Below are 12,449 nucleotides of genomic sequence, written 5' to 3'. Positions count from 1 at the left end.
GGTTATGTTAGGGTTTAGGGAAGGGACTGTCCACCAAGGATCCCGGGTAACACCGGGTCGTTATGATTCCGGTAAACGGCACGAACGGAAGCCATGTTTGTTGTTCTTCTTTCTCCCTCTTTGGAGTTCGGGACCTTCAGGATCTCCGTCTGTATGTCTTTAACAGTATCACCATCACATCTTCTCTACCACCCTCCGAATGCAGGTAATACCATTTATATTGTCATGGTTACAGATCCATTTATTTGGCCGAATGTCTCTCCGTATTTCTCCCGTACATTTTGTGTCACCTCTTTCCAAGGTCCAAGCACAGAGTTTCTTTTAGTGTAAATCCCAGCTAGCTTTGTTAGCTAGCTCAGGAGAGGGTGCTCTCTCTCTCGATCCGCTTGTCAAATTACTCAAGACCCATGCATAAGCCTTGTATTTACTTTAGACACTAACCGGACAACACGTTCAGCTGTGTGTTCAATCTGTCAGATCTGCGGTTGCAGATGTCTCATAAGGTCTCATAAGGTCTCATAAGGTCTCATAAGGTCTCATAAGGTCTCATAAGGTCTCATGATGAATGGGGTTTGACAGCTCACAGCTGGAAACTAAACTTCTCTTACAAAGCAGGCCCGACGCAGTTGCATAGCTGTTGCTACGTTTGACATTTAGCTTTACCCACTAAATCAACAACAAGTAATTGTCACTACGTTTACAATCAACGGTAGCTACCATTGCAAATGGCTAGATAACTTTATTGAAATGTACAGCACCTAGCTAGTTAGGTTGGTTGGTAAAGCATTTACAATAGTGTTGTAAGTTAGTTATCAGACATAAATAAACCGTGTCGGCAGTTGTCAATATACTTCGAAAATATATTCTCGGATGACAACCCCAGTGTTTATTTCTTAACATGGGGTCTGCAACCACTCAGCAGCCTAGGAACAAGCCCTATTAAAGCTTTATTTATACTGTGGTGCTGGTGCCACTGTCACCGCAACAGGACATGTGACCGTCTTGTGTTTAAACAGAAAAACAGCTTATGTAACTACTAAGCGCGATCCAAACTTCTTCTAGCCACCCATGAGTGAGGAACCTACATGCCAAGTATAGACCATATCTTGTGTTCCCTGCAGGTTATAGAAAAGAGCAGAATCTCTATACTATCAGTTCAGATGCCAGTCCTACCTACCTACAGGTTATGGGACATTTCCTTAAGGAGAAAGCCCCCAAAAATCTATGTAAAAAAAACACAACAGTAAGTGGTATTATAACGACCCTGCGTTTATAAGTGCGGATATCGACTCTGCCGCGCGCTGGACTTCGGGCTAGAAGGTCGAGGGTTCGAGACCTGCTACCTGCCTGTTGCATTACAGTATCTATTACCGTTTTTACTATAGCAATACTACAGTATTTATACTATAGTAAACTTTACTACAGTATAGTACAGTCATGTCCGCAAAAACACTACAGTAATTAGTATAGTGTATATACTACAGTTTACTATAATAATACTACAGTATTTATACTACAATAAACTTTACTACAGTATACTACAGTCATGTCTGCAAAAACACTACAGTGAATACTATAGTATATCAATAGTAATACTACATCATTTATACTATAATAAACGTTACTATAGTAATACTACAGTATTTATACTATAATAAACATTACTATAGTATACTACAGTCATGTCCACAACATCACTACAGTGAATACTATAGTATACTACAGTCATGTCCACACAAATACTACAGTGAATACTAGAGTATATCAATAGTAATACTACCGTATTTATACTATAATAAACGTTACTATAGTATACTACAGTCATGTCCACAACAACACTAGAGTGAATACTATAGTATATCAATGTAGTAATACTACAGTATTTAGAGCATTTTTTTCATATGGTACAATTCTACTTTGTTTTTGTCGGCATAACATTCTAAATATTTGTTCCCACAACTCCCACTGCATTGAATCAGGTTTATAAAATCAACTTTGAATGACATTCTAGTGTCCAAATGAGTCAGATATTCTGTCAGTCTCATAACTAAACCTATTTTATCCCAGTATGAGCAGAGCACATACTTTCTTTCAGTTGTCTTTCCATAATCTACCTTGATGGAACTAAGGTGCCTTTATCATTGCATGAGAATTCAATCCCCTAGAGAAAGCAGGTACCTCGGGAGACCATGTGTAATTCAATCTTTGGTGTGTGTCTACTAGGCATTTAACCTGGTTTGTTAGTGTTACCAGGCCTTTTAACCTGGTTTGTTAGTGTTACCAGGCCATTTAACCTGGTTTGTTAGTGTTACCAGGCCTTTTAACCTGGTTTGTTAGTGTTACCAGGCCATTTAACCTGGTTTGTTAGTGTTACCAGGCCATTTAACCTGGTTTGTTAGTGTTACCAGGCCTTTTAACCTGGTTTGTTAGTGTTACCAGGCCTTTTAACCTGGTTTGTTAGTGTTACCAGGCCTTTTAACCTGGTTTGTTAGTGTTACCAGGCCTTTTAACCTGGTTTGTTAGTGTTACCAGGCCTTTGAACCTGGTTTGTTAGTGTTACCAGGCCTTTTAACCTGGTTTGTTAGTGTTACCAGGCCTTTTAACCTGGTTTGTTAGTGTCTGTGTTCCTCAGATTAACAGGTATGCCAAAGGAAAAATATGATTCCCCGGATCCTCGTCGACTATACACCATCATGTCAGCCGAGGAGGTAGCCAACGGGAAGAAGTCACACTGGGCCGAGCTGGAGATATCAGGTCAGTTACCTTCCCTGGTCAGTCAGTCAGTCAGTCAGTCAACCAGTTACCTGGAGATATCAGGTCAGTTACCTTCCCTGGTCAGTCAGTCAGTCAGTCAACCAGTTACCTGGAGATATCAGGTTAGTTACCTTCCCTGGTCAGTCAGTCAACCAGTCAGTCAGCTGGAGATATACAGAACCAGTCAAAAGTTTGGACACACCTACTCTTTCCAGAGTTTTTCTTTATTTTTTAAAACTATTTTCTACATTGTAGAATAATAGTGAAGACATCAAAACTATGAAATAACACATATGAAATCATGTTGTAACCAAAAGTAAGTGTTAAACAAATCAAAATATATTTGATATTTAAGATTCTTCAACGTAGCCACCCTTTGCTTTGATGACAGTTTTGCACACTCTTGGTATTATCTCAACCAGCTTCTGGTACTGTATGTTCAGTTAACTTCCCTGGTCAGTCAGTGAGGGCGCGTCCAATCTGGCACATTGATTTTATCCGTATCCGGGATTTCCAGTGCTTTCTCAATGGGAGTTGTACCTTGATGGTCAGCGGAGATTACACGTCCCTATCCAGAAAATGTCCATCCGTTTTCACAGACAAAATGTTCAAATGAGTTGAGCTTTTGATAGGTGTATTTTAAAAGTTAGCCAATTACAAAAGAGGACACGCGTAGGGTCCACAGACCATAATTCATCCATTCTCATTTGGTGTTCGTTCTCCACTGATCAGTTTGGCTGCGCCTTATGTCAGTCAATCAGTCAGTACATTTTTCAGTCTGTCAATGAGAAAAAGACAGACAGTTTGAAAAAGCTAATGTAAACAAATGATCTGTCCTCTGATAATGCAGTATTGGAAGCCTTAGCTGTAGCATTTAGCTCTAGTATCTCATTAATCTCCTCTTCAGGTCGGGTCAGGACTCTGAGCAGCTCTCTGTGGACCCTCACCCACCTGACGGCTCTACATATCAACGACAACAATCTGAGTCGCATCCCGCCCGACATCGGCAATCTGACACACCTCATCTACTTGAACCTGTCCTCCAATAAGCTCCGGAGCCTGCCCGCCGAACTCGGAAACATGGTGTGTCTCAGGTAAAAGCTCCCATGTGGTGGTAAGGTCCTGAAGTGGTGCTGGTAATGCTAAAGTTGTGGGTTCAGTTCCCACTGGGATCACCATGATGATGCGAGGCAGGGATGGCTGATTTTAGTCCCGTTCTCTATTCAGTCAATTCTATCCTCAGATTTATTTTAATTTTAAATTTTTCAACTGTTTCTCCTATCACTTATTCTCCAGGGAATTGCTTTTAAACAACAATCTTTTACGAGTTTTACCTTACGAACTCGGCCGGCTTTTCCAGTTACAAACCCTGGGGTTAAAAGGTATGTATTTGTTTTAAAGGTTAATCACAGTTCATATTGATTATCAACATTATAGATTTTAATGGCGAGTAACAAAAGCTTATTAAAAAAAAAGTGCTTATGATTTGGATAAAGTGCCTCTGCAGGTAATCCTAGTCTATTATCTGTTGTGCAGGTAACCACAGTATTAGATAGATAAACTATTATTAATGCTTATGATATTGTATCTCTGTGCAGGTAACCCTTTGTCCCAAGACATCCTCAACCTGTACCAGGAATCAGATGGAACCAGAAAACTCTTGAACTACATGCTCGACAATCTAGCAGGTAAAGTACTGAACGACTACATGCCGCAATCCAGCAGGTAGATAGATGGTTGTTGAACTACATGCACGGCAATCAAGATGATAAATGGTTCCACCGATTCATGTTACAGGAAAACCATCGACACTGCTCATGCAAATTTAAGCAACCATTAGGTGTAAACCTAACAGGAGCACCACACCTGAATTGTCTTATTGTCTTCTCCTGAACCAGAGAGCATTAAAGGCCAAATTCTCCTTCTAATTAATCATGTAGTTCATTGTTTAATTGTGTCCTTTCTTTATTTAGTGCACCCAGAACAACTCCCCCAGAGACCTTGGATCACCTTGAAGGAGCGAGACCCAATGATCCCCACAGGTACTTCAGGATAACTCCTTACCCACTGGTCCCAATGGTAGCTACGACATTACTGGTCCCAATGGTAGCTACGACATTACTGGTCCCAATGGTAGCTGCGACATTACTGGTCCCAATGGTAGCTACGACATTACTGGTCCCAATGGTAGCTGCGACATTACTGGTCCCAATGGTAGCTGCGACATTACTGGTCCCAATGGTAGCTGCGACATTACTGGTCCCAATGGTAGCTGCGACATTACTGGTCCCAATGGTAGCTGCGACATTACTGGTCCCAATGGTAGCTGCGACATTACTGGTCCCAATGGTAGCTGCGACATTACTGGTCCCAATGGTAGCTGCGACATTACTGGTCCCAATGGTAGCTACGACATTACTGGTCCCAATGGTAGCTGCGACATTACTGGTCCCAATGGTAGCTGCGACATTACTGGTCCCAATGGTAGCTGCAACATTACTGGTCCCAATGGTAGCTGCAACATTACTGGTCCCAATGGTAGCTACGACATTACTGGTCCCAATGGTAGCTGCGACATTACTGGTCCCAATGGTAGCTGCGACATTACTGGTCCCAATGGTAGCTGTGACATTACTGGTCCCAATGGTAGCTGCAACATTACTGGTCCCAATGGTAGCTACGACATTACTACACCCTGGCCCCAATAGTAGCTACAATAGTTATTATTGTCACTGAATAGCAATGATTGATGTACTATTGTTATTAGAACTAGTAGTGCTATTGTTGTTGTAGCAGTAGTAGTAGCAGCAGTATCAGTAGTAGTAGTTAGTAGTAGTAGCAGCAGTAGTGGTAGTTGCAGTAGTAGGTGGTTGTCCAGGGTCACGCCAAGGTTTGTTGCACTCTGGGAGGGGGACACCGTGGAGTTGTCAATCATGATGGAGAGGTCTTGAAGCGGGCGGGCCTTCCTCGGGAGGAAGAGCACCACCTTCTTGTTGAGTTTGAGGTGGTGGGCCGACATCCAAGCTGAGATATCTGCCAGGCACAAAGAGATGTGTGTCGCCACCTGGGTGTCAGAAGGTGGATGGAGAAAAGTAGTTGAGTGTCATCCGCATAGCAATGATAGGAGAGACCATGTGAGGATATGATGGAGCTGAGTGAATTGGTATATAGAGAGAAGAGGAGAGGGCCTAGAACCGAGCCCTGGGGGACACCAGTAGTGAGAGTACGTGGTGCAGACACAGATCCTCTCCATCCTCAGACTATGAGAGAAAACATAGTCTGATGAAGAGAGCAGCTGGATTAGCAGTGTTCTCTGGCATGATCCATGTCTTCATCAGGGACAAAAAGACAAGGGACTAAAGAGCAGCTTAGGCTGAGATGAACTCAGCGTTCTTGACCTCAGATCAGCAGTTCCAAACACTGCCAGAGACTCAGAATTCCACATGGGTGGTGAGCGCAGGATACACTAAATTTAGAAGGGTTGTAGCCAAGGGGTTGGGGAGCATCTGTAAAGCCTGCAGGGAGAGTAGCAAACAAGTATAGAAAACACACACACATAGTTGACAAAGCTACAAAAGAGCAACATTTGATCGTCGTGAAAATCACTAGGTAAGATACTCAAGTGAGAGAATGGTGTGGAGCCTTTCTCTGTCTTTCCTCGAACAACTCGGCAGAACCATCTTTGTTTTGCGACACGGCCGCCACTGACAAACCAGGGGAGACTGAAGTACTAGTACTAATTGCTAATTGCCTTGCAAAGGTGAAAGCGCACACCTCCCAGTACTAATTGCCTAGGAGCGGAGAAACCACTCCCCCTCCAATACACATTGCCCTGCCCCTTGATCCTGGTTGATGTGTCAACAATCATCTGCAAGTTAATAGCAGTCAGCAGTTCACACAGCAAGTAGTCTACTGGGAAAACAGTCACCACAACAGACATAGACAAAAAGGCAGTACTAGTCCACAACAGATAAAGACAGTACTAGTCCACAACAGATAAAGACCGTACTAGTCCACAACAGATAGACAGTACTAGTCCACAACAGATAAAGACAGAGAGACCGTACTAGACCACAACAGATAAAGACAGAGAGACCGTACTAGACCACAACAGATAAAGGCAGTACTAGACCACAACAGATAAAGGCAGTACTAGTCCACAACAGATAAAGACAGTACTAGACCACAACAGATAAAGACAGTACTAGAACACAACAGATAAAGACAGTACTAGAACACAACAGATAAAGGCAGTACTAGTCCACAACAGATAAAGACAGTACTAGACCACAACAGATAAAGACAGTACTAGACCACAACAGATAAAGACAGAAAGACAGTACTAGTACTGATACTGATCACTCCTGTGGCAGTACTACATGCCTCATGATGCATGCCATTGAGTTGTTGATGGTGTTTTAAAAATCCCCCCCCCACCTCCCTGCTCCTCCCTTCCTCTCCTAGCCATGTTCACAGTGATGTGTTACAACGTGCTGTGTGATAAGTATGCAACGCGTCAGCTGTACGGCTACTGTCCCTCCTGGGCCCTCAACTGGGAGTACAGGAAGAAGGGCATCATGGAGGAGATTACACACTGTGACGCTGACATCATCAGTCTACAGGTAGGGTCTGACATCATCAGTCTACGGGTAGGGTATGACATCACCAGTCTACGGGTACGGTATGACATCATCAGTCTACGGGTAGGGTCTGGCATCATCAGTCTACGGGTAGGGTCTGGCATCATCAGTCTACGGGTAGGGTCTGGCATCATCAGTCTACGGGTAGGGTCTGGCATCATCAGTCTACGGGTAGGGTTTGACATCATCAGTCTACGGGTAGGGTAGAACATCATCAGTCTAAGGGTAGGGTCTGGCATCATCAGTCTACGGGTAGGGTATGACATCATCAGTCTACGGGTAGGGTATGACATCATCAGTCTAAGGGTACTGTAAGGTCTGGCACGTCTAGAGGTAGTTAGGTTGGCCGTGAGTTGGAGATGTTGAATATTGTTGCGGAAAACAGAAGCTCCCGTTTAAATGCACTTGCAAAGTATCACAAATGTATTTTCTGTGCAACGTAGCCTATGCAAGATGAGAACCAACCATGGTTCACACATTCTCTGTGAGGAACGTTGGCTTGTTGAATTATTCCATAACATCTTAAATGCAAACTTTTTTCCCAGAAACTTAATTGAATCGTCTTGGTCGTTTGTCCTTAGGAGGTGGAGACGGAGCAGTACCACGCTCTCTTTCTGGAGACACTGAAGGAACGTGGGTATGACGGGTACTTCTGCCCAAAATCTCGTGCCAAACTGGTCTCGGAACAGGAGAGGAAACACGTGGACGGGTGTGCCGTGTTCTTCAAAACAGAGAAGTGAATCAATCAATCAATTTCTTTTTTTACATCAGTGGTTCTTTATCTGTGCTCGATTTGAGCTCGCGTCTTGAACACATGTTTGGTTATGTTTCAGATTTACTCTGGTGCAGAAACACACTGTGGAGTTCAACCAGGTTGCCATGGCGAACTCTGAGGGTTCAGAGGTCATGTTGAACAGGGTCATGACCAAGGACAACATCGGGGTCGCTGTCCTGCTGGAGGTCAACAAGGACATGTTCTCTGGTGGTGAGGAAAACTGTTAATCAATCAGTCAGTCAGTCAGTCAGACAAGTTCTCTGGTGGTGAGAAACCTGGTGGTCAGTCAACAATAATTATTTGTGAAGCGTTCTCTGCCTGTGGAGATACTGTAACGTTTGGAGTCATTTTCCCAGTACCAGATTGAACCAGTAGATGGCAGTCCCTGCTCTTCAAACTGACAAGTTCTAAAATGACTACAGTTTGTTGTTAACTCCCACCATTGTTCGTGGGGGGAAAAAAACACACTATATGTCTGCTTTTTGTGCAATTCGTCCTAAAAAAGTTCAGATGAGTTCAACTTGATGGACAAAAATAGAAAATGTTTCATAGGTTTTCATTCATACGTGTCTGTGTAGCCTCAGCCTAACTCCCTGTGTCTGTTCCTCAGGCTTGAAGCCGCTACAGGAGAAACAGCTGATCCTGGTGGCCAACGCCCACATGCACTGGGACCCGGAGTTCTGTGACGTCAAGCTGATCCAGACCATGATGTTCCTGTCTGAGTTAAAGAGCATCACTGAAAGGCACCTGAGCTCCGTGGGAACAGGCTCCCCGACCTCCGACCCAGCCCCTATCCCCATCGTGCTCTGTGCTGACCTCAATTCCCTGCCCGACTCTGGTAAGAACCTAACCCTAACTCACACCCAGCCTCCATCCCTATCGTGCTCTGTGCTGACCTCAACTCCTTGCCTGACTCTGGTAAGAACCTAACCCTAACTCACACCCAGCCCCTATCCCCATCGTGCTCTGTGCTGACCTCAACTCCTTGCCTGACTCTGGTAAGAACCTAACCCTAACTCACACCCAGCCCCTATCCCCATCGTGCTCCGTGCTGACCTCATGTCCCTACCTGACAAACAAGAAAATGCTCACCCAGATGCGCCACTCCTAGTGGCCGGGGAGTTTAATGCAGGGAAACTGAAATCATGTTTGACCTCATTTCTACCAGCATGTCACCTGTACAGCTAGAGGAGAGACACAACTCTCGATCACCTTTACTCCACACACAGAGACACATACGAAGTTCGCCCTCTAGCCCTCTATTTTGGCAAATCTGACCATAACTCCATCCTCTTAATTCTTACTTACAAGCAAAAACTCGGAACAGGAAGTACCAGTGATGCGCTTTCTAATACAGAAGTGGTCCGATGAAGCGTATGCTAAGCTACAGGACTGTTTCGCTAGCACAGACTGGAATATGTACCGGGATACATCCGATGACATTGAGGAGTTCACCACATCTGTCACCGGCTTCATTAATAAGTGCATCCACGACGTAGTCCCCATTGTGACCGTACGTACATATCCCAACCAAAAAGCCATGGATTACAGGCAACATCCGCAATGTGCTAAAGGCTAGAGCTGCCGCTTTTAAGGAGCGGGACACAAATCCGGACGCTTATATGAAATCCCACTGTGCCCTCCGACGAACCATCAAACAGGCAAAGTGTCAATACAGGACTAAGATCGAATCCTACTACGCCGGCTCTGACGCTAGTCAGCTGTGGCAAGGCTTGCAAACTATCACAGATTACAAAGAGACTACCTTTTATGCTCGCTTCGAGGCAAGCAACACTGAACCATGCATGAAAGCACCAGCTGTTCCGGATGACTGTGTGATCACGCTCTCCGTAGTCGATGTAAGACCATTAAACAGGTCAACATTAACAAGGCCGCAGGGCCAGATGGATTACCAGGACGCATACTCAGACCATGCGCTGACCAGCTGGCAAGTGTCTTCACTGACATTTTCAACCTGTCTCTGACCCAGTCTGTAATACCTACATGTTTCAAGCAGACCAACATAGGTCCCGTGCCCCAGAACACCAAGGTAAACTGTCTAAATGACTATCGCCCTATAGCACACACATCTGTAGCTATTAAATGCTTTGAAAGGTTGGTCATGGCTCACATCAACGCAATCACCCCAGACACCCTGGACCCACTCCAATTTGCATACCGCCAAAACAAATCCACAGATGATGGAATTTCTATTGCACTCCACACTGCCCTTTCCCACCTTGACAAAAGGAACACCTACATGAGAATGCTGTTTATCAACTACAGATCTGCGTTCAACACCACAGTGCCCTCCAAGCTCATCACTAAGCTAAGGACCCTGGGATGAAACACCTCTCTCTGTATCGCAATTGGATACTGGACTCTCTAATTGGCCGCCCCCAGGTGGGAGTGTAGGCAAAACACATCCGCCACGCTGACCCTTAAATAGGGGGCCCCTCAAGGATGCGTTCTTAGCCCCCTTCTGAACTCCCTGCGTGGCCCAACACCATCATTAAGTTTGTTGACGACACGACGGTGGTAGGCCTGATCACCGACGATGATGAGACAGACTACAGGGAGGAGGTCAGAGACTGTCGGGACAACAACCTCTCCCTCAACGTCAGCAAGACAAAGGAGATGATCGTGGACTACAGGAAGTGGAGGGCCAAACACGCCCCCATTCACATCGAAGGGGCTGTAGTGGAGACGGTCGAGAGCTTCAAGTTCCTCGGTGTCCACATCACTAAGGATCTATCATGGTCCAAACACACCAACACAGTCGTGAAGAGGGCATGACAACACCTCTTCCCCCTCAGGAGGCTGAAAAGATTTGGCATGGGACCCTCAGTTCCTCAATCAGTTCTACAGCTGCACCATTGAGAGCATCTTGACTGGCTGCATCATCGCTTGGTATGACAACTGCTCGGCATCCGACCATAAGGTTCTACAGAGGGTAGTGCGTACGGCCCAGTACATCACTGGGGCCAAGTTCCCTGTCACCCAGGACTCTATACAGGGCGGTGTCAGAGGAAGGCCCTCTTAAATGGTCAAGGACTCCAGCCACCCAAGTCATAGACTGTTCTCTCTGCTATCGCACGGTTTCCGGAGCACCAAGTCTTAGACCAAAAGACTCCTAGAAACCTTCTGCTGTAGGACTGTTGAACCTTTAATCAAAAGGCTACCCATACTTTCTGCTTTTCACCCCTGCCTACATGTACATAGTCAATCAATCACCTAACCAAACCTACATGTACATATTACCTCAATCAATCACCCCAACTACCTCGTACTTCAGTACACTGACTCGGTACCGGTACTCCTTGTATAAAGCCTCGTTATTATTGTGATATTACTTTATTTTTATCTATTTGCTAATTTTCATACTTTTTAACTGCATTGTTGGGAAAGTACTCAAAAAGAAATACATTTCACGGTGAACTCTACACTTGTTGTATTTGGCTCATGTGACAAATATATATTTTTTTGATTTGACTCTGGTAAGAACCTTAGCGTAGAAATTGAATAAATAAACGGGAAAAGCCCCCCTCACAGAAGGAGTTGGCTGGGGATTCTCATTCTTGTAATTGTATTTCTAGAGTCCTGCGGGTGAAGCTATGTCTACATAGGGGTGCTAATTTAAAAAGGCCTTGAGGCCGATACGTAAAGCTTATTAAAGAGCAGTGTGTGGGTTTCTCCTTCTCATTTCTAGAGAAGTGACATGGCTCAGAATCACTGGGACCTTTTTCCTCCTCTCTTGTCCTCGTGTGATTTTATTGTGAATGACACGATCGATATGTTTTTTGCATTGTTTACACAACAGTACTGTGTCTGTGTGTAGTCTGGAGTCGCTAGGGCAACGGGCCCGCCTGCTCTGCTCGGAGAACGTGGCGGCGGAGCAGACGGGCTGAGAACGGAGAGGAGGGGAAAAAAACAGAAGGAACTCGAGCTGCAGTGGCAGCTGTACAGATAACTCATCCAAAAGGGCTTTGACTTCTCAAACACGGCAGAAAGCTAACATCATTATGATGCCCTGTCACCTTATTAATTCAGCCACTTACTTAGAGAACTATCTACCCCAACCCTGTATTAACTGTTTCCATGCCCCCCCTCTACACCCTGTATTAACTGTTTCCATGCCCCCCCCTCTACACCCTGTATTAACTGTTTCCATGCCCCCCCCTACACCCTGTATTAACTGTTTCCATGCCCCCCCCCTCTACACCCTGTATTAACTGTTTCCATGCCCCCCCCTCTACACCCTGTATTAACTGTTTCCATGC

General features: G+C 44.9%; 1 protein-coding gene across 2 annotated transcripts in view; it reads left to right on the top strand.

Moving 5' to 3' along the window:
• The first annotated feature begins 46 nt into the window (after positions 1 to 46).
• Positions 47 to 12,449, top strand: part of LOC115165023 (CCR4-NOT transcription complex subunit 6-like) — a 20,096-nt gene continuing 7,693 nt past the window's right edge. The window contains exons 1-10 of one of the 2 annotated variants that reach the window (XM_029718037.1): positions 47 to 205; positions 2,633 to 2,754; positions 3,662 to 3,848; positions 4,051 to 4,136; positions 4,353 to 4,442; positions 4,728 to 4,796; positions 7,219 to 7,376; positions 7,976 to 8,130; positions 8,228 to 8,379; positions 8,780 to 9,007. In XM_029718037.1, coding sequence (XP_029573897.1) covers positions 63 to 205; positions 2,633 to 2,754; positions 3,662 to 3,848; positions 4,051 to 4,136; positions 4,353 to 4,442; positions 4,728 to 4,796; positions 7,219 to 7,376; positions 7,976 to 8,130; positions 8,228 to 8,379; positions 8,780 to 9,007 — 1,390 coding nt within the window. In that variant the 5' untranslated portion in view covers positions 47 to 62. Of the gene's footprint in view, positions 206 to 2,616; positions 2,755 to 3,661; positions 3,849 to 4,050; positions 4,137 to 4,352; positions 4,443 to 4,727; positions 4,797 to 7,218; positions 7,377 to 7,975; positions 8,131 to 8,227; positions 8,380 to 8,779; positions 9,008 to 12,449 lie in introns of both variants that reach the window. The other variant, XM_029718038.1, reaches the window with a different exon arrangement.

Source organism: Salmo trutta, chromosome 27 (genome assembly GCF_901001165.1).
Source record: "Salmo trutta chromosome 27, fSalTru1.1, whole genome shotgun sequence".
Classification (NCBI taxonomy): Eukaryota; Metazoa; Chordata; class Actinopteri; order Salmoniformes; family Salmonidae; genus Salmo; species Salmo trutta.
The sequence above is the reverse complement of the archived record's forward strand: the minus strand, read 5'-3'. Positions and strand labels throughout refer to the sequence as shown.